This window comes from Equus asinus, chromosome 26, assembly GCF_041296235.1.
Source record: "Equus asinus isolate D_3611 breed Donkey chromosome 26, EquAss-T2T_v2, whole genome shotgun sequence".
Lineage (NCBI taxonomy): Eukaryota > Metazoa > Chordata > Mammalia > Perissodactyla > Equidae > Equus > Equus asinus.
Window position 1 is genome coordinate 38,721,170 of NC_091815.1, and position 26,799 is coordinate 38,747,968.

At 44.9% G+C, this 26,799-nt stretch overlaps 1 protein-coding gene and 1 long non-coding RNA gene across 2 annotated transcripts; both read left to right on the forward strand.

Annotated features, from left to right (window-relative positions):
* The first annotated feature begins 7,958 nt into the window (after positions 1 to 7,958).
* Positions 7,959 to 11,772, forward strand: LOC123281286 (uncharacterized). Its single transcript, XR_011498375.1, has 6 exons — positions 7,959 to 8,194; positions 8,377 to 8,491; positions 8,914 to 9,213; positions 9,485 to 9,541; positions 9,773 to 9,822; positions 9,969 to 11,772. It is a non-coding gene; the product is annotated as an uncharacterized lncRNA (long non-coding RNA).
* A 2,027-nt stretch (positions 11,773 to 13,799) lies between these two features.
* On the forward strand, positions 13,800 to 25,880 carry LOC106840914 (leukocyte immunoglobulin-like receptor subfamily A member 6). The gene is made up of 20 exons (XM_070498769.1): positions 13,800 to 13,920; positions 14,022 to 14,057; positions 14,239 to 14,523; positions 14,778 to 15,077; positions 15,362 to 15,406; positions 15,809 to 15,883; positions 16,441 to 16,491; positions 16,639 to 16,782; positions 17,030 to 17,035; positions 20,531 to 20,671; positions 20,774 to 20,809; positions 20,991 to 21,275; positions 21,525 to 21,824; positions 22,109 to 22,153; positions 22,255 to 22,299; positions 22,401 to 22,445; positions 22,548 to 22,592; positions 24,544 to 24,672; positions 25,307 to 25,356; positions 25,437 to 25,880. Exons 1-20 carry the CDS (start codon positions 13,887 to 13,889, stop codon positions 25,572 to 25,574), a joined length of 2,235 nt encoding a protein of 744 aa, XP_070354870.1. The 5' UTR covers positions 13,800 to 13,886; the 3' UTR covers positions 25,575 to 25,880.
* The last annotated feature ends 919 nt before the right edge of the window (positions 25,881 to 26,799 follow it).

A 26,799-nucleotide genomic window follows, 5' to 3' on the forward strand; every position in this document is an offset into this window, starting at 1 on the left:
TATTTCTTCAAATAGATTCTCTGTCCCATTGTCTTTCTCTTCTCCTTCTGGGACACCTATAAAACGAATGTTAGTGTGCTTGGTATTGTCCCAGAGTTGCTTTAGATTGTTCTCCTTCTTTTTAATTCTTTTTCCTTTTGCCTGTTCAGCTTGGGTGATTTCCTCTAGTCTTTCCATTCTTCTGTATCATCTACTCTGCTATTGAGTCCCTCTAGTGAATTTTTCATTTCCAGTATTGTATTCTTCATTTCTGATTAGTTCTTTTTTATATTTTCCAATTCTTTGTTGACATTCTCACTGTGTTCATCCAGTCTTCTCCAAATATCAGTGAGCATCCTTATGAGTTTTTGTTTGAACTCTTTGTCAGGTAGATTGCTTATTTTTGTTTCAGTTAGTTCTTTTTCTGGGGTTTTGTCCTGTTCCCTTGCTTGGAAAGTATTCCTTTGCCTCCTAATTTTACTTCTTTCTCTGTGCTTATATCTCTGTATTAGGTGAGTCAGCTATGTCCCCTGTTCTTGGAAAAGTGGCCTTATGTAAGAGACTCTTTTTGAGGCCCAGCAGTGTGCTTCCCTCTCATCACCAGTCCAAATGATCCAGGAGTGACCCCTTTGTAGGCTACTTGTGTCCTTCTGCTGTGGCAGGGTTGCTTTCACTGCAGGTACCCAGAGAGTCTAGTCTTTCCTTCCCTGGCTGGCTGTCAGTAAATCCAGTTTGCGGAGCCCCAGCACCATTGACTACAAGGTCTAATAGCACACTCCTGTTGTGGTTTTCCTCTTAATTGGGTTGGTACCCAGTGTAGCTGGTTGCTAGGCTCAGGGGCTTAGAGTTGCTGTAGGTCTCAGGCCTGCAAGGCTGTTGTCAGCTCTCTTAGGATTGCAACTGAGTGGGGCTGACCCAGAAAGGGGAACACAATTGTTTCAGGCTTCAGAAGACAGGGCTGATCCTCTTTGTAGATATTTGTGAAGCACAGGTCTTCTGCCACTGATAAGCCCCACCTCCCACAGGTCCACACACACTGTCAACACAGCACTGGTCCGTGCACACTTCCCAACTCCCTGGAGCATAGCCAGTCACCCCACTGCAGAGGCCCCCACTTCTCCACCAAAGCACCCCACAGTTCACCTGGTCCTCACACAAGCCCTGCCCCACAGAGGCAGACACACTCACCTGCCTGTAGAGGAGCAAGGCACTCAGTATATGCAGGCTGACAAGTAGCATGAGGTCTTGCTGTTAGGTGGGGCCAGTCCCTAGGGTGGGCTGCCTGCCCTGGCTGAAGTAGGTTAAATCTACACTCTAGTGGGTGTGGCAGACCCAAGGGCTATCAGACCAGTGGAAGAACTTCAATGGTGACTGTCAGCGTCTGTGTCAGCACACATGTACTAGGTCACAACAGTGACCACCACCAATGTCTCAGTCTCCTGAGAGGTCTCACCTCTCACCAAGATGCACCCAGAGCCTACCAGGTGAGTCTCTTTTACCAAAGGACTGTGAAGCTTTCTTTATGATGATTTTAGGTTGCTCTCTGAGGTGGATGAATTTGTGCATGGGCCATTTAAGAGCCAGGTTGTTTCGGCTTTCTTCCGATAGCTTGTCTGGGGGTATTCCCCATTGCAGTTAACAGTCAGGGAAGACAGACAGTAGGACACTCATCTCAGTTGTGCTGAGTCTGAAGGATGCTTACAGTGGTGACATGCCCCCACTCAGATCCCCCACTACTCCAGGGAGGGCTGTGTACCTTAGGGTGGCTCCCACTCAGCTGCTGTGAAGCTCTGCAGCTCATGAAGGTGGCTTCTTTTTCTCTCCAGAAGGAATTTCTGCCTAGTCCACCTCAGTCAGGACTATCCCTGGTTGTGCAGGTTCTTTTTATCCAGTTTTCAGTTCTCTCTCCCAAGTGATTTTTCCAAGAATAGTTGTAACCTGGTTGTGTTCATCAGAGGAGGTGAGTTCAGAGTCCACCTATACCACAATCTTGATGAGATCCATATATCAGATTCCACATACGAGTGTGACCATGCAATATTTGCCTGTCTGTGTCTGGCTTACCTCACTTAGTGTAATGTCCTCCAGTTCATCCATGTTCTCACAAATGGTAAGATTTCTTTCTTTTTATGGCTGAATAATATTCCATTGTATGTATATACCACATTTTCTTTATCCATTCATCTGTTGGTGGACATTTAGGTTGCTTCCATGTCTTGGCTACTGTGAATAATGCTGCAGTGAACACAAGTGTGCAGATATCTCTTTGAGATATTGATTTCACTTCCCTTGGATATGTACCCAGAGTTGCTTCTAAACTTAGAGAAAGAAGAGGTAAATTAGCACTTTCAAACACAAAAAGTCATGATTCCCACCAGCTATTTTGCAGGCTTTGAATGGATAAAATAGGGTAAATATGGAAAAAGCCACAGCTCAGTGTGTCTGTGTGTGTGTGTACATGTGGGTATGTAAGAAGTGTTTTCTATTTTTCCATGATCTGCTGGATTATACAACTGGAAGACCTTTGGCCAGAGAATTTCTGGATATGATTACTCAAAATATAGGTGAAAAGCCTTGATTACTGCTGTCAGCTTATCTTTCTGTCTCCCTGAAAAATAAACTGTACTGTGGAATGTTATGTTGGCTAGATCTACTAATTAGCCTAAGCAAATGGGAATTTAATTGAAGCCACATCTTGCCATGTCTCAACTCACTGATTATAAAAAGTGCCCATCACTTTGCTGCTTCTATACACACATACAACAAACACACCCCAAACATATTTCTCCTTCACTCTGTAAAAATCACATCTCTCATCTTCTTTTCAAAACTCACACTTACAACTCAGAAATACTGAAATACAAATCCATTAAGTGTCTTGATGATTAACCTCATCAATAAACAGCTATCAAAAATTAAGAATGCCTGACAAATAATGGAAAGATTTTCATACATTTGTAAGTGAGCTTAGGCTTCTGCAAAACAAGCAAATGCCCAAAAGTAAGCATTGCAGAACAGGTTATGTTAGCCCACGCCTCAGAATCCAATACTACACAGTATTTTAACATGATGACTTAACCTGTGTAATTAAAATGAAGTATTGATTACTAGTGATCAATTTTAAAATGAAAAGTCAATGTTAATAATAATAAAATTACTCAGCAAACTATTGCTTAAAACTATTCTAATAGCCTTCTGTGTGGTTACATCTTTTAATCTTCATAAAATTTATGAAATAGGAAATATTATCATTTCAGTTTTACTGATGTTAAAAGCTAATTCTCAGCGAGTTATAGGATTGCAATTGATTGATCTAGCATTCAAATCAAGAAAGGATGGCATGACAGTCAGTGCCTTGAACTATTAGCTAAGCACAATAACTAGCTAGTTAGCTCACTAAATAACAAAAAACGTAAATTAAAGGTGTACTCATTTGTTCACATGCACTCACATACACATTTTAGTGTTTAGGAAATCAGCTAGAAGTAAATATAATCGCATATTTCTCCATGGAATCATATGTACCATAAGCCAGTGTTAAATTATTTCTTTTAATCATCCTACACCCTAGGGGGTATGTGCACTCTTAACATCCTCATTTAAGAGTGAATAAGTTGAAACTGAAAAGTTAAGCAATACCCCCAAGTTCATGTAACTCATGGTGGCAGGGGAAAGGGGTAGAATTAAAAGACTTCTGTTGGAACAATGAGTTTTCTGGGGTAGACAAAGACTGAGAAGGTGATTGGACATGTAAAAGAGGAATTATGTGGCCAGAACAGAGCACTGGATGAACTGATAAGAGCCACAATCAAAAATAGTTCACCAGAATGTCCAGTGCTATTAAAATCTATGTAAGCCAGGCCATGGGGCTCTGCAAGTGAGCAGATGAATCTCCTGGACAAGGCAAGACTGTCACCCGGGGAGGGAGAAATAAAACCACCCTCTAAACCGCCTGTTTCTAAACAGGCTTTCCAAATGCTACCATGTGTGACAACGTGCATAAACCTCGAGGGCATTATGCCAAGTGAAACAAGCCAGACAGAGAAAGACAAACACTACATGGTATCACTTATATGTGGAATCCAAAAAAGTCAAACTCATAGAAACAGAGAGTAGAATGGTGGTTGTCAGGGCCTGAGGGGTGGGGGAAATGAGAAGCTGTTGGTCAAAGGATACAATCTTCCAGTTATAGGATGAATACATTGTGGGAATCTAATGTACGGCATAGTGACTATAGTTAAAAATATGGCATTATGCACTCAAAAGTTACTAAGACAGTAGATATTAAATGTTCTCACCACAAAGAAAAAATTATAATTATGTGAGTTGATGGAAGTGCTGGCCAACACTATGGTCGTAATCATATTGCAATGTACAAATGTATCAAATCAACAGGTTGTACACCTTAAACTTACACAATGCAATATGTCATCTATATCTCAATCAATCAATAAAAATAAATAAGAAAGAATGAGGTACTGATACATGCCACAACGTGGATGAACCCTGCAAACATTAAGCCAAGTGAAAGGAAGCCAGATGCAAAAGACCACCTATCATGATTCCAAGAAATCTGAAATATGAAATTTCCAAGAAGCTCAACCCTATAGAGACACCAAGTAGATTGCCTGAGCCTGGAGGTAGCAATGGGATAAACTATAAAGTGAAATTTGAGATTTCATTGGGGCCATAGAATGTTCTAAAACCAGATTGCAGTGATGGTTACATAAATTGGTAAATTTACTAAAAATCATTGAAATATGCATGTGCATAGCTTTTTCCTGAAAGTATCCTCTGAATGCCTTCTCAGACTCTACTAGCTGCCTCTGTCATGTTCTAAACAGCAATCAGCTAACTTTTTCTATAAAGGCCAAATACTAAATTGCAAGATCTTTGGTCTCCGTCAAACTACTCAGTTCTCTTGTTTTAGCAAAAAACAACTGTAGATGACACATAAATGAGTGGGAATGGCTGTGTTCCAATAAAATTTTGTATAGGAACACCAAATTTTGAATTTCAGACCATTTTCACGGGTCACAAAATACTTATTTTCTTTTGATTTTTTCAACCATTTAAAAATGTACAAATCATTCTTAGTCCTCAGAGCATATAAAAACCGACAGGGGGCTTAATAACCCAATAATCCAGTCTTATATTCTGTTCCCCAAGAAGCTGAGGCCAAAACAGTGTGAGAGGAAAGAAATGATAAGGAATGTGCCTAGAGATGGTTCTCCTAAGAAATAGTGATTGCTGTGGTCAAGGGTGCTCTTTGTGGCTCTAGAGGATGGAGACAGATAGAAGATGATAGAAAAAGAAATAGATAGATAGATAGATAGATAATGGTTGGATAGATAGATGATGGATGGATGAATAGATAAGAGATGATGATGAAGTTTGATAGATGTATATGAATGAAAAATAGATATAGATGAGAGATATACATCATACAGAAAGCTAGGAAAATAATAGATAAATATACACATGTGTGTAACATATATATAGAAATAGAGAGAGAAAGATAGGTGAGAGATATAAATAATAAATAGGTAGAAAGATGATAGAGAAAGAAAGACATAGGTTAGAAACATGGATGGATAGATAGATAGATAGACAGATAGATAGATAGATAGATAGATAGATAGATAGATAGATAGATAGATAGATAGATAGATAGATATGGATATGGATATTTTTCCCTAGTGTCAGAGAAAGGAAAGCCCTCTCTAACCACTTTTGACCTGTTTGTCTTTTCCTCTGAGTTGGAATCTTCAATGATCTTCTCAGTCCTGGGGAATCCCCTTCTCTTCTCCCACAGACATCTCAAATTACAGCCTCTACACCATGTTTCTCTATGCCCAGGCCATGACTCCAGGACGTAAACACAGGGGCTCTGACTTGTCTGGGCCTAACTGGCCAGGCCATGATGATGAGAATGTTAAGCTTAGAGGGATGCTACTGATACACAACTACCAAAGGGAAATCCTAGTGGAAGTAAGAGCTATTTCTGAACTTGAAGGACTACGTACGATTCTACCATTGTCTACAAAGGCCATAGAAGTAAATAAATTAAGAGCCGTGGATATAGGGAATGTGGACCCCTACCAGGGTCTCTGGCAAGAGGTGGCCAGTGTCAAAGAGACTTTGCCTTGTGAAATTGACTAAACATGGAGGTATTTTAAACAGGGAAAGACAGTCCTTAAATAAACAGTAACACAAGTTTGGCAGCCATTATATGAAGCAGCCAGTCCTCCAGGACCCACCTCTGTCCTGAAGGCATAGAACGTATGAAGTAATACAGTGAGTGAAGATATTTCATCGATACACCACACACACACATGCAAAAATGCAGGCTCATTCAATCCTTCATTATGGCACCAGCCTTCAGTCGGTAACTCAAATAAAAACCTAGGGCCATCCATACTTACTTCTTCCCTTTCCTATCAGCCCCAGAACCAACCACTCATTAAATCTCACAGCTTTTAGATGATATCAGTGGAAGCTTGCACTCCTGATTCACTTAAAATGAGTATTAGATAATACTGTGAAGCATCAAAACCACTGGAGGGCTGGTGAACAGGCCTCCAGCATCAGCTTCCAGTAGCAGTGCCCCAAATCCCTCATAGACCAGGTTTGATGTGGGCCCTGCTGTTTCTACAGACCTGAATGTTATATGACACATGTTATACACAATGCTATACAGACACATGTTATATGGGACCTGCTGGCTGACCCATTGGTGTGAGCCCACAGCCAAACCCACTGTTCCTCCAGCTCCCTCAGCTCCTTCAACTAGGCTGGCACCTGCATTAGCCTTTTTGAAGATCTGTGGTGAAGAGCATCATACACCATTGAGGTTGGAGATGGAGAAAGAGAGATTGGCCCCCAAATTCCCTTGAGGGCTCCAGTGTGCCCTTTAGCTGTCTCACCTCATATCCAGCTTTTCCTCTCAACACTCAAGCTGGCTGACTCTTAGTGACATCAGAATGAACACCAGATGCAATGGCAGTGGCCTTCTACAGACTTCTTTGTCTGGACCACAATCGCCTAAGCTCTAATCTCTGTAATAAAGCCTGTCTTCCATGGCACTCACAGTAGTCCCGAGGCTCCCATGGAATCCTACCTGCAAAAGGTTTAGATTTACAACATGATTACATGCATGACTAAATAACTATTCACTTAAAATACTAATAAGTTTTCTGAAGATTAAATGCAAACCCCCTCTCTGTAATCTACCTATCTAGAAGAAATGAACACTCATAAAAGATTGGCTATAAATTGTTTTAGGTTTTGGGTGATGATAGAATTATGAAGGTATGATAAGGTAAGATTTTAAATCAGCACTACCTGTTCATCCAGGAGAACAGTGGCATGGCTGTGCAGTCAGGCTCAGCCAGTGTGAAAAGTTGAAGAACAAAGGTGAGACTTAAACTAGTATAAGTATCTCTTTTAGGTTCAAAATTAACACCCATGGGGAATCAGTACTGGCTTTATGTTGGGAATAGAGACAGAAGCGGGGCAGGAGGGGAAATAATAATTATGTGACTGCCTCTCCAGCAAACTCTATTTTGGAGAATTTACATACTATGTGATTAGAGCTCTTCAGGAGCTCATTGCCATTCCTCCATTTTGTATATAGCAAATGGAATGCAGAATTAAGAAGGGAGGGCCATGAGTTCACATGATATTTAAGAGCAGTCTTATGATTGGAAATGGTTTCTTTCCTCTTCTATATCCTGTATCTCTCTTATCCCTTGCATCATATTGAAAGATTAAAATGCTTATGTGGTGCTGGGCACAGAAAACAGGGATCAAGTTGGACTAATTGTAGCTTGAAGTTCAGATGATGAACCTCTTCGTGTATCAGATATTTCTGCAAGCCCCACAAAGGAGGAAGTAGGAGGAGAGAGGATGTGCATTGCCTTTGCTCTCCTTGTGAAAGTGGGGCCACACCCACACTTCCTGGAGGTCTTTGTCAATCCAGAGAAGTCTGTTCCTCATAAAAACAGCATCTCTGGGGCCAGCAGGCCAGCTTGGATTCAGGACCATGTCCCTGGTGCTTCCCTCCATGCTCTGTCTTGGAGAGTCTGAGAGAGAAGGGCCCAGCTACAAATACAGGCTCCAGGTGGCAGGTCCATCGGTTCTAGGAGGCTGGGGTGTCTCACCCACTGTTTCCTTCCAGGGATGTGTCTAGGCCAGAGCACTCAGGCGCAGAAGGGTGAGTATTCCTCTTAATACTCCCAAGACCCTACTCCTGGTTTAGGCCAGATATCAGCTCTCTTGACAGCTGCGAAGAGGAGACTCCACATTCCAACCAGTGGCTATGACAGGGGATGAAATGGATGGAGGTCATAAGAAACAAACACACCTGTAAGTCCATACCTGTTTTCTTTCTTCTAGGAAATCTCCCACGACCTCTTCTCATGGCTCTACCAGGATCTACGGTTCCACCTGGGAATCCAGTGATGATCCTGTGCAGAGGGCCTCAGAAGCTGAAGCATATGCGCTATCTAGAGTGAGAAGCCCTGAGCCCTCAGATAGAGAGAAGCAACTGCTGTCTAAGACGTCCAACACTTAGAGTATCTCAGAGATGACGCCATACTGGGCAGGGTTGTACCACTGTTCCTATCAAAGTGTAGGCAGCTGGTCCCAGTTCAGTGACCCCCTGCAACCAGTGATGACTAGTGAGTAGGACACAAGGGCAGCACAACCAGGACTGACCTCTTTGCAGAGGGAAGAACCAGACGTTGCAGATATGAAGCACAGAGGACCAAAACCTCTATCCTTAGAAAGGGTTAGGGATGATGCAGACACAGATTCCTCACAGCAGGACAAGGAGGGGATAGAAACCAGAGCCATGTCTACTCTGGGGGAACAAAAAGGGACAATGCATACATGTGGCCCAGCCCTTTATCTACAAGCTTCCTTCTTTCTCAGGAGCTTATGAGAAACCCTTCCTCTCAAGCATGACTGGTATCATGGTGCCTTCAGGGAAGAATGAGAAGTTGCGGTGTTTCTCAACACTCAAGTTTGATGCATCTATTCTTATGAAGAAAGATGGAGTTCACACCATCCAGAACCAAATCTCCACCTCTGAGGGTGGTGGACACCAGGCTGTGTTCCTCTTGAATCATGTCTCCTCCACACAAACTGGGACCTACAGATGCTATGGTGTCTTCGGTCATTACCCTTATGTGTGGTCTCACCCCAGTGACCGATTGCAGCTTTGGGTCACAGGTGAGGAAGCCCCAGCCCATCAATCCTCATGTCCCATCCTGGAGATGGGTAGTGTCCAGGTAGAGCAGGGACTGGAAAAAGGAGGACAGCATGGTGGGAAGACCATGTCACCACCGTCTTCTTAGACAAGAAGCTCTAAAGAACTCACTCCCCTCACTCCCAAAGCAGCCCTCCTACCACATGCCCAGCACCAGGGAAGGGCAGTATAGTCATTGGGAATCTGGGGAGAACAGAGTCTGAACAGAGAGAAAGAAAATCTCTCCTGTTTCAGCCCCATATGCAGAAGCTTCTGACCATCCTGTTCCCACAAGCCCCAGACCTTCACCTGGTGAGTAACTGATGATCTTTGTAGAAGGAGCAGGGCAGGTAGAGGGAACAGCAGATGCAAAAATCATGAGGTGGAGAGAAGCTTCACATGCCCAAAGAGTGTCAAGGGGCACAGTCCCTGTTTGCTGAGTCCATGGCTTATCACAGGGAAATAGCAAGGAAAGAGCAGGCAGGGCTCCAATGGGGCAACTGGAGGCACCCTGTTCCCCACTGCTGTCTTTCTTGACCCCAGATTCCCTGATGGGATCACCACTGTGGCCACAATCAAAGGAGGAATGAAAGGTAAGTAAGTGCTTGTCCAGTTCGGGGTTTGCTGGGCAGGCTACATGCCAAGCCAGTAGACTGGAGAAATGGGCTCGGGTTTGGGGGTATGTTAGCAGAATGGGCCTTGGTGCCTCTTCTGTAACCTTCTCTCCTTTTTCTCGCAGAACCTGCTGCCTGGCATCTTTCTGCAGAGAATCAAGTCCGGCTGAGCATGGCTGGCCTGATTCTCTTGGTCCTGGGGGTGCTCTTGGCTGAGGCCTGGTACAGCCGGAAGATGCCCTTAAATGGACACAGACAAGCCCCCACCTGAGTGTAATGACAGCACCGATGTCCTTCTATTGGCATCTAATGACTGTGTGGACCCTGGGGGAGCAGCCAGAGGAGATAGTGCCCTGGCCATGTCACCTACTGAGATATCGGAGAAGACTTGTTTCTTGTTGAATCTGTAACAACCTACCCCAGACACTTCGGTTTAAAGCAACACCAATTCATTCTCTTTTCATTCTAGGGAGCAGGAGTCTAAAAAGTGTCTGCAGGCCTGCATTCCTCTTTTAGCGTCTGGTCTGTGTTCCTGCCTTTTCTGTTTCTGGGCTCCGCCTGCATTCCTTGCCTTCTGGATCCCTCCTCCATCTCCAAACCCACCAGTGTAGCATCTTCTCTCCTCTCTGACCTCTGCTTCCTTCCCGCCTTCTTCTCTCTCTTGCTCCCACCCTCCTGCTTCCCTCTTATAAGGACCCTTGTGGTGACATTGGGCCTAAGAAGATAATCCAGGATAATCTCTCAGTTTCCAGAGTCTCGTCTTCCTCACATCACAATGTCCCTTAGCCGTGTCAGGTCCCACTCACAGTTCTGGGAATTAGACGAGCACAACTTGAGGGGGACCATTCAGCCGACCTCCAGTAGCTCAGTACATCTGACCATAGCGCAGGGCTGTGCTTGCACTTGTGCACTAACTCCTGGGGGAGACGTGGGGATTGAATATTTAATACTCTTTAGAATTTAAAACAGGACATGATCTAAATAGAGAGGGAGAGATGCTTAACGAATCCTGCTTCTGTATGTCACAATGTGTAAGTTCCTGACTTATTGTACTTGAGGGGAGAAAACTTGGTCTAGGAATAGAAATGCTGATTTTTTCAATAGCGTCCTTTACTTTTACTTTAAAGGATATACAAAGCAAATGTAAAAGTATGAACGTTTATGTTGGTGTGTTTGTTTCACGATTTAAGTAACACCGATGTTTGTGATGTTAGCCATTGTTCCAGTTTGGGGTTTATTTTTGTTTTTTCTGAAAAGGAACATCTTTTTTTTTTCTGTTTTTTTGAGGAAGATTAGCCCTGAGCTAACTACTGCCAGTCCTCCTCTTTTTGCTGAGGAAGCCTTGCCCTGAGCTAACATCCGTGCCCATCTTCCTCTACTTTATATGTGGGAAGCCTGCCACAGCATGGCGTGCCAAGCTGTGCCATGTCCGCACCCTGGATCCAAACCAGCGAACTCTGGGCCGCCGAGAAGAGGAACGTGCGTACTTAACCACTGCACCACCGGGCCAGCCCCTGAAAAGGAACGTCCTTAAAAGCATGACACTAAAACAACAGACTCAACAGAATGGTTAAATCTGACTCCTGTTATAGTTGAGTGGATGAAATCATTCTGGAACTTCTTAGCTCCAATCTACTGAAGTAAAGAATAAATATCCTCACACTTAAACCAGGTGGACACTGTGCTCTGTAGAGACATGGAGATACTAAGTTCCATCACTTGCCCTTTGGTCTCATCTCTGCCCTGTGATTAGATTCTCGGAGAGCTCTCTGCTACCGGCTGCTGTTCCCTTACTAAATTTCTCTTCTTTGGGAGTCATCTCATCTTCTTTGCAACCACTCAGTTCTGCTGTTGTCACACAAAACTACTTCAGGTGACACATAGCCACAAAGGCATGGCTGTGTTCCAATAAAATTTGTTTACACACACTGAACTTGAATTTCAGATCATCTCCATGGGCCAAAAAATATTAATTTTTTTTATTTTTTCAAGCATTTAAAAATGTAAAAATTGTTCTTACTCTTGGGGCTGTAAAAAACAGACATCAAGTTTTAGAACACAACAATCTAGTCCTATGAATTGTCCTTCAAAAATTGACAGAAAAGAAACACTTAGCTTGAGAGAAAAGAAACAGTAATTACTGTGTCTGGAAATGGTTCTCCTAGGAAATAGCAACTGGTGTGTTCAAGGGCTCCCTATTTCAGAGGATGAAGATAGATAGATAGATAGATAGATAGATAGATAGATAGATTATAGACAGATGATATATAGATATTGATTGATAAATACAAGACAGATAAATAATAGATGATGGATAGATGAGAGACGATGATGGTAAAGTTTAATAAATAGACATAGGTAAGTGATAGATATAGATAAATGAGAGATAAATATGATACAAATATCTAGGTAGATGACGGATAAATAGACAGAAAGACACAGAAAGAGGATAGGTACATAGGTAGATAGATAGATAGATAGATTGATAGACAGATAGATAGACAGATAGATAGACAGACAGATAGAGATAAGGTACACGAAAGATAAAGAGACATAGATAAATAGATATGGATACTTCCCCTGGTGTCAAAGAAAGGGAAGCCCTGTGTAACCACTTCTGACCTGTCAGAAATCAAATATTTCCGATTTTGAAGAACTATATATGAGTCTACCAATGGATCCAAAGTCCAGAGAACCTGATGAATTAAGAGCTGACTATTGGGCCGGCCCGGTGGCGCAGCCATTAAGTTTGCACGTTCCGCTTCAGCAGCCTGGGGTTCCCCAGTTCGGATCTCAGGTGCAGACAAGGCACCACTTGGCAAGCCATGCTGTGGTAGGCGTCCCACGTATAAAGTAGAGGAAGATGGGCACAGATGTGAGCTCAGGGCCAGTCTTCCTCAGCGAAAAGAGGAGGATTGGCAGCAATTAGGTGAGGGTTAATCTTCCTCAAAAAAAAAAAGAGCTGACTAAATAACTTGACGCAATAATCCAAACTACCACTGTTATGGTGAAGATTATAAGTAACTTTCCACCGTATAATGTTCATAAATAAAGACTCAGGAAGGGTTACTATTAAATTATTTCACATTCGTGAAAAAAAGTGCCTCACATAGGTAGAACGAGGGGAAGATTTTAAACCTAAATTACACATTGATCCAGAAGAATGGATGCCATAGCTACTCAGGAAGGTTCAGCCACTGTGATAGTTTGAGAACAAAGCTGTGACAAACCCATGAAAGTACCGTGTTTAGGTGCTTCATCTCGGACAAGATAAGTGCCAACATGGGGCTGGCCCCGTGGCCGAGTGGTTAAGTTCGCGCGCTCCGCTGCAGGCGGCCCAGTGTTTCGTTGGTTCGAATCCTGGGCGCGGACATGGCACTGCTCATCAAACCACGCTGAGGCAGCGTCCCACATGCCACAACTAGAAGGACCCACAACCAAGAATATACAACTATGTACCGGGGGGCTTTGAGGAGAAAAAGGAAAAAATTAAAAAAAAAAAAAAAAAGATAAGTGCCAACAATTGTTGGGACTGTAACAGAGGAAGAGTAAGAACTAATAATTACGCTACCATCTCTCTGGCAGAGCCTCTTCCGGCCACTGGGCACACACTGTGAGTACCGCTTTTCAGAAGCTCATTATCATGGCCCCATGTTGTAAACAAAGAGACGGAAGCTCAGCCTTAAGAAACAAGAGCCATGAGCTCACGTGTCTTTCAGTTCAGTCCTGGCAGTTATTTCGGTCCTGCCATTTGCCTGTGATCTCTCTTACCACTGGCTTTATATAGAAAGTTTAAAAGGCTCATGTGGCATTGGAGACAGAAAGTAGGCATCAGGTTAGACTAATTGTAGATTGAAATTCAGGCGATTAACATCTTCAGCATGTCAGGCATTTCTGCAAGCCCCGCCCAAGAAGGGGAAAGAGGATGTGGATTGTCTTCACCCTAAGGGGAAGAACTAGGCCGTCCCACACTTCCGGGAGGTCTGTGTCGCTTGCAGAGAAGTCTGTTCCTCAGAAGAGCGGGCCGAGTTGGGCACAGGACCATGTCCCTGGTTCTTCCCTCCCTGCTCTGTCTTGGTGAGTCTGGGAGAGAAGGGCCTGGCTACAAATACAGGCTACAGGGGGCAGGTCCAGCGGTTCTAGGAGGCTAAACTGTCTCACCCACTGTTTTCTTCCAGGGTTGTGTCTAGGCCAGAGCACTCAGGCACAGAAGGGTGAGTATTCCTCTAAATACTCTCAAGTCCCTACTCCTGGTTTAGGCCAGATATCAGTTCTCTTGACAGCTGGGAAGATGGGACTCCGCATTTGGGCCAGTGGCTGGAAGAGGAGAGGAGTGGAAGGACGGCATGAGAAACCCACACACCTGTAAGTCCATGCCTGTTCCCTTCCTTCTAGGAAATCTCTCCCCACCTCGTATCACAGCTCTGCCTGGATCCACGGTTGGACCTAAGAGTCCTGTGACCATCCTGTGCCAAGGGCCTGCAGACGCTGAAGAATATGTGATATCTAAAGTGGGAAGCCCTGAGCCCTCAGACAGAGAGAAACAACTGCTGTCTAAGACGATCAACAGCTTCAGTATCGCAGAGATGACACCAGACGGGACAGGGCTGTACCACTGTTCCTATCAGAGTGGAGGCAGCTGGTCCCCGTTCAGTGACCCCCTGCAGCTGGTGATGACCGGTGAGTGGGACACAGAGGCAGCAGAGCCAGGACTGACCTCTTTGCAGAGCGAAGTACTAGACATTGCAGATATCAAGCACAGAGGACCAAAACCTCTATCCCTAGGAAGGAATCAGAGGTGAGGCAGAGACAGACTCCTCAGGGCAGCACAATGAGGTGATAGAAACCAGAGCCACATCTGCTCCCAGGAAACAAGAAGGGACAATGCATGTATGATGCCCAGCCCTCTATCTACAAACTTCCTTTTTTCTCAGGAGCTTATGACAAACCCTCTCTCTCAAGCATGACTGGAACTGTAGTGGCTTCTGGGGAGAATGTGAAGTTACAATGTTTCTCCACACTCAAGTTTGAAGCATTTATTCTTAGCAAAGAAGATGGAGATCGCATCATCCAGAACCAACTTGTCAGCCACCAGGGTGGTAATCACGAGGCTGTCTTCCTTTTGAATCAAGTCTCCTCCACACAAACTGGGACCTACAGATGCTACGGACTCTTTGAACGTGAGCCCTATGTGTGGTCTCACCCCAGTGACCCATTGCATCTTCAGGTCAGAGGTGAGGAAGCCCCAGCCCATCCATCCTCAGGTCCCCTCCTGCAGACTGACAGTGTCCAGGTAGAGCGGGGACTGGGAAAAGGGAGGACAGTGGGGTGGGAAGGCCGTGTGAGAGCCATCTGTTTATACAAAAGCTCGGAGGAACTCACTCCCCCTCACCCCCAATGCTGCTCTCCTACCACATGCCCAAGGGCTGGGAACGGCAGTGTACTCATTGGGAATCTGGCTGGAAGAGACCCTGAGCAAAGAGAAAGAAAACCACTCACGTTTCATCTCCATTCGCAGAAGCTCCTGACTATCCAGACCCCATGAACCCCCAACATTCAACTGGTGAGTAACTGAGTTTAGGTTGAAACTCTAAAATACATCAAGTAGCAGAGACCCTGAGCAGAGAGAAAGAAAACCACCCACATTTCATCTCCATTTGCAGAAGCTCCTGACCATCGAGACCCCATGAACCCCCAACCCAGTTTAGGTGGATAACTGAAAGGAGGAGTTTCCATTTTCTCTTCTCTCAGACTTGGAGTAGAAGGCTTATTTACCAGAAATACAGCCAGATTTTCAAGAGGAGTTCTGATGGCTGGAGGCAGAAAGAGCAAACAGATATAGGGACTGCTCTCCACAAGGATGAGCAGAAGGTTAGAGAGTGTATCGATTGCAAATAAAATCAGTACTATCCATAGATGTCATTCGTCATTGATCCACATTTCCAATATTCCTGAGAGTGTCTAGGATGCTACGGTGTCTTCAGCAATGCCCTCTATGGGTGGCCTCACCCCAGTGACCGATTGCAGCTTCCAGACAGAGGTGAGGAAGCCTCAGCCCCTCCATCCTCATGTCCCCTCCTGGAGACTGGCAGTGTCCAGCTAAAGCATTGATTGGGAAAAGGAGGACAGCACGGTGAGAAGGCCATGTCGCCACCATCTGTTTATACATAAAGCTCAGAGGAACTCACCCCCAAGCACCCACAATGCTGCTATCCTACCACAAGCCCAGGGGCCAGGGAAGGGCCGTGCAGTCTTTATGAGTCCGGTTAGAAGAGAGCCTGAGCAGAGAGAAAGAAAACCACTCCTATTTCAGCCCCGTTTGCAGAATCTTCTGACGATCCCGATCCCACGAACGCCAGACGTTCACCTGATAACTGCTGATCTTTGTAGAAGGAGCAGGGCAGGCACAGGGAAGAGCAGGTGCAAAAGGCATGAGGTAGAGAGAAGCTTCACGTGCCCACAGAGTGTCAAGGGGGACAGTCCCTGTTTGCTGAGTCCATGGCTTATCACAGGGAAATAGCAAGGAAAGAGCAGGCAGGGCTCCAACGGGGCAACTAGACACACCCTGTTCCCAACTCCTGTCTTTCTTGATCACAGAATTCCCTGTCAGGATCACCACCACAGTCTCAATGACAGGAGGAACGAAAGGTAAGAAATGGCTTATCCAGTGAGGGGTTTGCTGGGCAGGCTACATGCCAGAGCCAGTAGACTGGAGAAATGGGCTCGGGTTTTGGAGTATGTTAGCAGAATGGGCCTTGATGCCTCTTCTGTACCCTTCTGTCCTTTTTCTCGCAGAGCCTGCTGCTTGGCATCTTTCTGCAGAGAATCAAGTCCGGCTGAGCATGGCTGGCCTGATTCTCTTGGTCCTGGGGGTGCTCTTGGCTGAGGCCTGGTACAGCCGGAAGATGCCCTTAAATGGACACAGACAAGCCCCCACCTGAGTGTAATGACAGCACCGATGTCCTTCTATTGGCATCTAAGTACTGTGTCAACCCTGGGGGAGCAGCCAGAGGAGATAGTGCCCTGGCCATGTCATCTACTGAGATAATGGAGAAGATTCGTTTCCTGTTGAAGCTGTAACAACCTACCCCAGACACTTCAGTTTAAAACAACACCAATTCATTTTCTTTTCGTTCTAGAGAGCAGGAGTCTAAAAAGTGTCTGCAGGCCTGCGTTCCTCTTTTAGGTTGTGGTCTGTGTTCCTGCCTTTTCCAGTTTCTGGGCTCCGCCTGCATTCCTTGCCTTCTGGATCCCTCCTCCATCTCCAAACCCACCAGTGTAGCATCTTCTCTCCTCTCTGACCTCTGCTTCCTTCCCGCCTTCTTCTCTCTCTTGCTCCCACCCTCCTGCTTCCCTCTTATAAGGACTCTTATGATGACATTGGGCCTAAGAAGATAATCCAGGATAATCTCTCAGTTTCCAGATTCTCATCTTCCTCACCTCACAATGTCCCTTTGCTGTGGCAGGTCCCACTCACAGTTCTGGGAATTAGACGAGCACAACTTGAGGGGGACCATTCAGCCGACGTCCAGCAGCTCAGTACATCTGACCATAGCGCAGGGCTGTGCTTGCACTTGTGCACTAACTCCTGGGGGAGACGTGGGGATTGAATATTTAATATTCTTTAGAATTTGAGACAGGACATGATCTAAATAGAGAGAGAGAGATGCTTAACGAATCCTGGTTCTGTATGTCTGAATGTGTAAGTTCCGGAGTTATTGCACTTGAGGGGAGAAAACTTGGTCTAGGAATAGAAATGCTGATTTTTTTCAATAGCGTCCTTTACTTTTACTTTAAAGGATATACAAAGCAAATGTAAAAGTATGAACGTTTATGTTGGTGTGTTTGTTTCACGATTCAAGTAACACCGATGTTTGTGATGTTAGCCGTTGTTCCAGTTTGGGGTTTATTTTTGTTTTTTCTGAAAAGGAACACCTTTAAGAGAATGGCACTAAAACAACAGACTCACAGAATGGTCAGATCAGACTCCTGTTACAGCTGAGTTGATGAAATCAATCTGGAACTTCTTAGCTCCAACCTACTGAAGTAAATCACAAATATCCTCAGAGTTTAACAAGAAGGATACTCCGTTCTGTAGACACAGGTAGATTCTAAGGTCCACCACTTGTTCTTTGTTCTCCTCTCTGTCCCATGATGACACTCTCTAAGAGCTCTCTAACACTGGCTGCTGTCACCTCACCAAATTTCCCTTCTTCTGGCTAATTCCTACACTTTTTCTCAGTGTTAGCACATGCATAACTTTTTCTTGGATGTTTTATCTGAACGCCTGCTCAGACTCTTCCTGCCATCACTGTCATGTTCTAAATGACAGCTTTTTCTACGAGACAAATAGTAAATATATTGGGCTTTGTCAGTCTTCTGATCTTCTTCACGACCACTCAATTCTGCTGTTGTCGCACAAAAGCTACTGTAGGTGACACAGAGCCACACGAACCTGGCTGGGTTCCAATAAAATTTGTTTACAAACACTAAATTGTGAATTTCAAATCATCTTCATTGAATCACAAAATATTAAATTTTTTTTATTTTTTTCCATCCTTTAAAAATGTAAAAATTGTTCTTAGTCCTCAGACTGTAAAAAATAGACAGCAGGTTTTAGAACACAACAATCCAGTCCTATGAGATATCCTTTAAAAATGAGTCCAAATAGGGGCTGGCCCCGTGGCCGAGTGGTTAAGTTCGCGCGCTCCGCTGCAGGCGGCCCAGTGTTTCCTTGGTTCGAATCCTGGGCGCGGACATGGCACTGCTCATCAGACCACGCTGAGGCAGCGTCCCACATGCCACAGCTAGAAAGACCCACAATGAAATATACAACTATGTACCGGGGGGCTTTGGGGAGAAAAAGGAGAAAAATAAAAAATCTTTAAAAAAAAAAAATGAGTCCAAATAGTTTGAGAGCAAAGAAACAGTAATTAATGTGACTGGAAATGGTTCTCCTGGGAAATAGTGACTGCTATGTTCTTGACTCTTTTAATGGTTCAGTGGCAGAGACAGATAGACCATAGGCAGATAGATCATAGATAGATAGATCATAGACAGATGAGACATAGGTATTGATAGGGCAATAAAAGACACATAAATGATAGATGATGTATGGATGAGAGACGATGATGGTAAAGTTTAATAGATAGATGTAGGTAATGATAAATAAATAGGGATAAATGAGAGATATACATGATGGAAATATGTAGGGGGATGATGGATAAATAGAAAGACAGAGAGAAATGAGAGAGAGAGAGAGAGATGAGAGAGATGATAGATAGAGAGTCAGATAGACAGATATGGATACTTCCCCTGGTGTCAAAGAGAGGAAAGCCCTGTGTAACCACTTTTGACCTGTCGGCCTCTTCCTCTGAGTTGGAACCTTCCATTATCTTCTCAGTCCTGGAGAAACCCCTTCTCCTCAGCCACCAACACCTCCAATCACAAACTCCACATCACGTTTCTCTATGACCAGGCCGTGACCCAAGGCTACAGACATAGGGATCTGATTTGTCTGAGCCTAATTGACTGGGCTGTGAAGACGCTGGTAATGCCCAACAACCAAACAGAAATTTGAGCAGAAGCAGGAGATATTTGTGATTTTGCAGAACTATATATGATTCTACAAATGGACCTAAGGTCCAAGAATCTGATGAATTAAGCGGTGACTAAATAACTTGGTGGAATAATCCAACCCACCACCATTTTGTTGAAGATTATAAGTAACCTTCCCCCATGTGATCTTCGTAAATGAAAACTCAGTGAGGGTTACTATTAAATTATTTCAGATTTATGGAGAAGAATGCCTCATGTCAACAGAATGAGGGGAAGATTTTTTTTTTCTTTTTTGTGGAAGATTAGCCCTGAGCTAACATCTGCTAACAATCCCGTCTTTTTGCTGAGGAAGACTGGTCCTGGGCTCACATCCGTGCCCATCTTCCTCTACTTTATATGTGGGATGCCTGCCACAGCATGGCTTGACAATTGGCACCATGTCCACACCCGGGATCCGAACCGGTGAACCCCGGGCCGCAAAAGAGGAACATGCCCACTTAACAACTGTGCCACCGGGCTGCCCCCGAGGGGAAGATTTTAAATCTAAATTACATATGGATCCAGAAGAATGGACAGAATAGCTGCTCAGTAAGGTTCAGCCAATGTGATTGCTTGAGAACAAAGCTGTGACAAAATGCAATGAAAGTAACTTCTCTAGGTTCACCATTTTCCCCATGGACAGGATCGATGCCAACAACGTGTTGGGACTATCGACGGACGAAGAGGAAGAACTAATAATTACGCTACTGCCTCTCTAGCAGAGCCTGTTCTGGACAACGTGCTCACGCTGTGAGGACAGCTTTTCAGAAGTTCGTTATCGTTGCCCCTGCTGTACACAAAGAGATATAATCTCAGTGTTACAGAGCGAGAGCTATGAGCTCACGCGGTCTTTCAGAGCAGTCCTGGCAGTTATTTCGGTCCTGCTCCTTGCCTGTGATTTCTCTTACCTCTGGCTTTATATACAAACTTTAAAAGGCTCATGCGGCATTGGGACAGGAAGTAGGGATCAGGTTGGACTGATTGTAGATGGAAGTTCAGGTGATGAACGTCTTCATGATGTCAGGCACTTCGGCAAGCCCCACCCAGGAGGAGGAAAGAGGATGTGGATTGCCTTCACTCTAAGGTTGAGAACTACGCCATCCCACACTTCCTGGAGGTCTGTGTCACTTGCAGAGAAGCCTGTTCCTGATCAGAGCAGCACTGCTGGGGCCAGCAGGCCGACTTGGGCACAGGACCATGTCCGTGGTGCTTCCCTCCCTGCTCTGTCTTGGTGAGTCTGAGAGAGAAGGGCCCAGCTACAAATACAGGCTACAGGGGGGCAGGTCCAGCGGTTCTAGGAGGCTAAACTGTCTCACCCGCTGTTTTCTTCCAGGGTTGTGTCTAGGCCAGAGCACTCAGGCACAGAAGGGTGAGTATTCCTCTAAATACTCTCAAGTCCCTACTCCTGGTTTAGGCCAGATATCAGTTCTCTTGACAGCTGGGAAGATGGGACTCCGCATTTGGGCCAGTGGCTGGAAGAGGAGAGGAGTGGAAGGACGGCATGAGAAACCCACACACCTGTAAGTCCATGCCTGTTCCCTTCCTTCTAGGAAATCTCTCCCCACCTCGTATCACAGCTCTGCCTGGATCCACGGTTGGACCTAAGAATCCTGTGAACATCCTGTGCCAAGGGCCTGCAGATGCTGAAGAATATGTGATATCTAAAGTGGGAAGCCCTGAGCCCTTGGACAGAGAGAAACAACTGCTGTCTAAGATGATCAACATCTTCAGTATCGCAGAGATGACACCAGACGGGACAGGGCTGTACCACTGTTCCTATCAGAGTGGAGGCAGCTGGTCCCCGTTCAGTGACCCCCTGCAGCTGGTGATGACCGGTGAGTGGGACACAGAGGCAGCAGAGCCAGGACTGACCTCTTTGCAGAGCGAAGTACTAGACATTGCAGATATCAAGCACAGAGGACCAAAACCTCTATCCCTAGGAAGGAATCAGAGGTGAGGCAGAGACAGACTCCTCAGGGCAGCACAATGAGGTGATAGAAACCAGAGCCATGTCTGCTCCCGGGAAACAAAAAGTGACAATGCAGGTGTCCCTCCCTCTGTCACCAAACTTCCTTCTTCCTCAGGTGCTTATGACAAACCGTCCCTATCAAGCATGACGAGAAATGTGGTGGCTTCTGGGGAGAATGTGAAGTTGCAATGTTTCTCCACACTCAAGTTTGAAGCATTTATTCTTAGCAAAGAAGATGGAGATCGCATCATCCAGAACCAACTCGTCAGCCACCAGGGTGGTAATCATGAGGCTGTCTTCCTTTTGAATCAAGTCTCCTCCACACAAACTGGGACCTACAGATGCTACGGACTCTTTGAACGTGAGCCCTATGTGTGGTCTCACCCCAGTGACCCATTGCATCTTCAGGTCAGAGGTGAGGAAGCCCCAGCCCATCCATCCTCAGGTCCCCTCCTGCAGACTGACAGTGTCCAGGTAGAGCGGGGACTGGGAAAGGGGAGGACAGTGGGGTGGGAAGGCCGTGTGAGAGCCATCTGTTTATACCAAAGCTCGGAGGAACTCACTCCCCCTCACCCCCAATGCTGCTCTCCTACCACATGCCCATGGGCTGGGAACGGCAGTGTACTCATTGGGAATCTGGCTGGAAGAGACCCTGAGCAGAGAGAAAGAAAACCACTCACATTTCATCTCCATTCGCAGAAGCTCCTGACTATCCAGACCCCATGAATCCCCAACATTCAGCTGGTGAGTAACTGAGTTTAGGTTGAAACTTTAAAAAACATTCAAGTGGAGGAGAGCCTGAGCAGAGAGAAAGAAAACCACTCACATTTCATCTCCATTCGCAGAAGCTCCTGACTATCCAAACCCCGTGAATCCCCAACATTCAGCTGGTGAGTAACTGAGTTTAGCTTGAAACTTTAAAAAACATTCAAGTGGAGGAGAGCCTGAGCAGAGAGAAAGAAAACCACTCACATTTCATCCCCATTTACAGAAGCTCCTGGCCTTCGAGGCCCCATGAATCCCCGACATTCAAAAGGTGAGTGACCAAGTTTAGGTGGAAAACTGTAAAATACATTCAAGTAGAAGAGAGCCTGAGCAGAGAGAAAGAAAACCACTCACGTTTCATCTCCATATGCAGAAGCTCCTGACCGTGGAGACCCCATGAACACCCGAAATTCAACTGGTGAGTAACTGAGTTTAGGTTGAAAACTTTAAAAAACATCCAAATAGAAGAGAGCCTGAGCAAAGAGAAAGAAAACCACCCACATTTCATCTCTATTTGCAGGATCTCCTGACCGTGGAGACCCCACGAACCCCCAAAATTCAACTGGGGAGTAACTGAGTTTAGGCAGAAAACTGAAAGGAAGAGTTTCCATTTTCTCTTCTCTCAGACTTGGAGTAGAAGGCTATTCACCAGAAATACAGCCAGCTTTTCAAGAGGAGTTCTGATGGCTGGAGGCAGAGACAGCAAACAGATATAGGGGCTGCACTCCACAAGGATGAGCAGAAGGTTAGAGAGTGTATGGATTGCAAATAAAATCAGTACTATCCATAGATGTCATTCGTCATTGATCCACATTTCCAATATTCCTGAGAGCGTCCAGGATTCACAGCCCCTTACCTATTTGCCCTACTCCCAGAAGGGCAAATACTCATAGTATCAGCTCAGGATAATTGCTCTAGTGGGCTCTAGACTCAACTGGGTTCTCTGGAGGCTTCATCCCTATACGGGGCTGATGACACTAAAATTATGAAACTGTTTCTACAACTAATTCACTGTGTCCCCCTCAGTAAGTCTTTTCCCTCTGCTGAGCATCATTTTCCCCACAGATATAGAAGCAAATTCTGTACATGACTAAGGACTGTTGAGACAAGACTTTTTGTGGTGCGGCCGCTCTCACTCCCTGCCTATATGCTCAGAAGAATTTAATATGAACTTACTTCCAATCCCAAGTCACTTCTCTATCGGTGTCTGTGATGTGGGTGCATTGGGGGACCATTCACAGAGAAATAGACACATGAGGAGTTTCCAAGATCAAGGGCAAGAGGAGAAGTTTCAACTTGGATTTGTTGCTTTAGAGTTGGCCGTGCTTCATTCTGGGGGAAATGTGCAATGGGAAGTTAGCTTTATAAATCTTGAGCCAGAAGGATGAAGGACTGGAGACACAAGTGTGGAATTGCTGAGCATGAAGATCACAAAGCAAGTAGATAAAATAATCCAGGCACTGTGGGTAGTGGGAGAAGAGAATCCTAAAGGAAAAGACAAATACGCTCGCAAACAAAATCTATTGGGGTCAAAATACCTAAGAGATTGACAGAACAGAGATTGGTAGACTATGGTCTGAGGGCTAAATCCAGCTCGGTGCTCGTTTGGTTAAAAAAAAGAAAAAGCTTTATTGGAATCTAGCCAACACATAAAGAATTCTTTATGTCTTGTCTGTGGCTGCTTTTTCAAAGTGCAAATGCATACTTTTTCCATACAAATTTCGATATAACTGCTGAATTCTTAATTCTTGAAATGAGCTCTCCCCTCAGCTTTGCTATCATCACACTCTGTATTTCTCTGCTGGCTCTTTCCTGAGCTGTTCTTCCTCTACTTCAGGGGTGGGCAAATATTTTCCATAATCGGCCACATAGTAGATGTTTTGGGCTTTGTGGGCATCTGGTCTCCCCAGCTACTCAACTCTGACTTTGTAGCACCAAAGCCACCACAGATAATATACAAAAGCCAGGGAGCAAGGTCATGTTCCCACGAAACGGTACGAACGGTCACTGAAGTTTGGATTTCAGATAGCTTTCACGTGTTGCAAAATATTGTTCCTCTTTCGATTTGTGTCAACAGTTTAAAAATGTAAAATCTATTCTGAGCTCATGGGCCACACAGTAACAGCGATGTGCCAGGTTTGATCTGCGTCACGTGCTGATCTCTATATTGACACAAATTTCCGTTTCCAAGTGCTTCCTCATCTATGACTGTGAGGTGGTCAAAGCTCATTCCTCTTTTCCAAGAAATGGGGTCAACAGTTCTGTGCTTTGAGACTGTGATGGGATCTGAGACGGCACCCAGAAACTGTGCCTTGTGTGAAGGTACCTTATAAAGGGCAGCTGCTCCAAAGCTATTGTCTCTTTTGTAGCCTCACCTGACAACCAAAACTCCTGGGAGAAATACCAGAACATTCTGATTGGAGTCCCAGTGGCCATTACTCTCCTGCTCCTTCTCCTCCTCCTCCTATTCATCTTCCACCGTTGCAAGGCCAAAAACAGTATGTTCTTGAAAGGGGGAGGGGAGCCCACACAGAGATCCTGGTGGTGCAAATTGTACAGAAGAAATGGGGAGGGGAGTTTGCTGGGGGCAGGGGAGGCGGTTGAAGGAGTCCAGAGGCAAGGAGGTGTGGGCTGTTTTGTTGCCTCCTGCTGTGATTACCATCACTTCTAGCAACCCGGCTCCCATCTGGGAAACCAGAACAGAGAGCTGGGGGAATCCACTACAGCCCTCTCTGAAAACATGACCACCTCCATCTTAGTGCATTCTGGCAGCTATAATAGAATACCGTAGACTGGGAGGCTCAAACAACATTCATTTCTCACAGTTCTGGAGGCTGGGAGGTCCAAGATGAAGGTGCTGACAATTCGGTTCCTGGTGAGAGTTCGATTGCAGATGGCCACCGTCTTGCTGTGTCTTCACACAGTGGAGAGACAGGCATCTAGACCTCTGGCCTCTTCTTAGAAGGACTCGAATCCCAGCATGAGAATTTCACCCTCATGATGTCATCCAAACTGAATTAACTCCCAAAGGCACCACCTCCAAATACCATCACATTGGGAGTCAGGGTTTCAGCAGATGAATTTTGAGGGGACACAAATATGCAGTCCGTGACAATCTCCTCTTCCCTCTAGATGCTGCTAGGAAAGAGAGACAGCTCAAGGATGGACCAATGGATGGACAAGTAAGAGTTTCTTCCTCTACGCTGCCCCCAGAAATCCCCCATGTCACACCCGCTTTTCATATTCTCCCTTTCTTCCTCAGGCCTCTGAAGCTGTAGACCCTCAGGAGGTCACCTATTCCCAGGTGACCTGCAGTGTCCCCACACAGGGGACAGCTGCCACACCCTCGTTGCCCAAACAGACCCAGACTAGCGAGTATGCAATACTTGCCCTAAAATAAGCCACACACTGGTGCCAGCATTTCATGGGCAATAGGACTTACAGCTGCCCATTGGAAGGTCCCTCCTCTGGAATCGCTGATGCTAAATCTGAGGCCATCAGCCCGGTTGAGGGGACCCCTCTCACTCAGAAGTCCTGCCACCCCCTCTGAATCTAGAGACCTCAAGATTATCACCCAATCAGTTCCAGAATCTCTACTATCATTGCCCAGCAATTCCTCAACCCTCCAAAGTTATCAAAAGAATGACGCAGTAACTTTTCATAAGTTTTCATTATTCATCGATTAAACACATATACTTAAATCCTCTTGAGTGTGAGGTTTTGTGTTACAACCTAGACGCATGGAAAAGATCCTAAAACCATCCCACTTGCCAAAGAGTTTCTTGTGTAGTGTAGAGGTCAACAAATTATGGCCCAAGGGCCAAATCTAGCAAGTGACCTGTTTTGGTACAGCCCATATATTTTACATTTTTATATTTTTTCCCTTTTTTTGCTTCATTTTAATGGTAAAGTGTACATAACATAAAATTTACCATCTTAATCATTTCTCAGTGTAAAGTTCAGTGGAATAAAGTACGCTCACACTGTTGTACAGCCATCACTACATTTTATATGGTTGAAAAAATCAAAAGAAGAATACTATTTTAACAGTTTTATTGAGGTTGATTGATACACAAAGAACTGCACATATTTAATGTGTGCAATTTGATGAGTTTGGACACATGCAAACACCTGTGGTACCATCACCACAATCAAGCTAATAGGCATAGCCATATTCATGAAGACCAAAGGACCCCAAATAGGATGGAAGTATATGAAAAAAGAATAATATTTTCCAACTTGTAAAAATTATACAAAAACTTAAATTTCAGTGTCTATAAGTAAAGGTTTATTGGCACAGAGTCATGCACTTTCATTTGCACATTACATATTACCTGTGGTTGCTTTCACACTGTAATGGCAGAGTTAAAGAGATGCAACAGAGAACAGGTGACTCTCAAAGCCTAAGATATTTACTATTCCACACTTGACAGAAAACATTTGCCTACACCTGGTCTAGTGTAATGGTTCCCAAACTTTAGTTTGGATGAGAATTGTTGGGGAAGGAGATAGAGAAGGAGAGTTGAAGATTGATTCTATGGCTCGGGAAAAGTATAAAATCCCACTGTTTCAAATTCAGACAATTAAGAGACAACAACTTAAGAGATATGGCTCGAGTACTGTGA

Excerpts from the sequence above, each read along its gene's own strand:
- LOC106840914 (XM_070498769.1), top strand. The coding sequence starts at position 13,887 with ATGTCCCTGGTTCTTCCCTCCCTGCTCTGTCTTG. Across the intron at positions 20,672-20,773 it reads TCCCTCCCTGCTCTGTCTTG|GGTTGTGTCTAGGCCAGAGC; the intron begins GTGAGTCTGAGA and ends GTTTTCTTCCAG. Across the intron at positions 25,357-25,436 it reads ATGGACCAATGGATGGACAA|GCCTCTGAAGCTGTAGACCC; the intron begins GTAAGAGTTTCT and ends TTTCTTCCTCAG.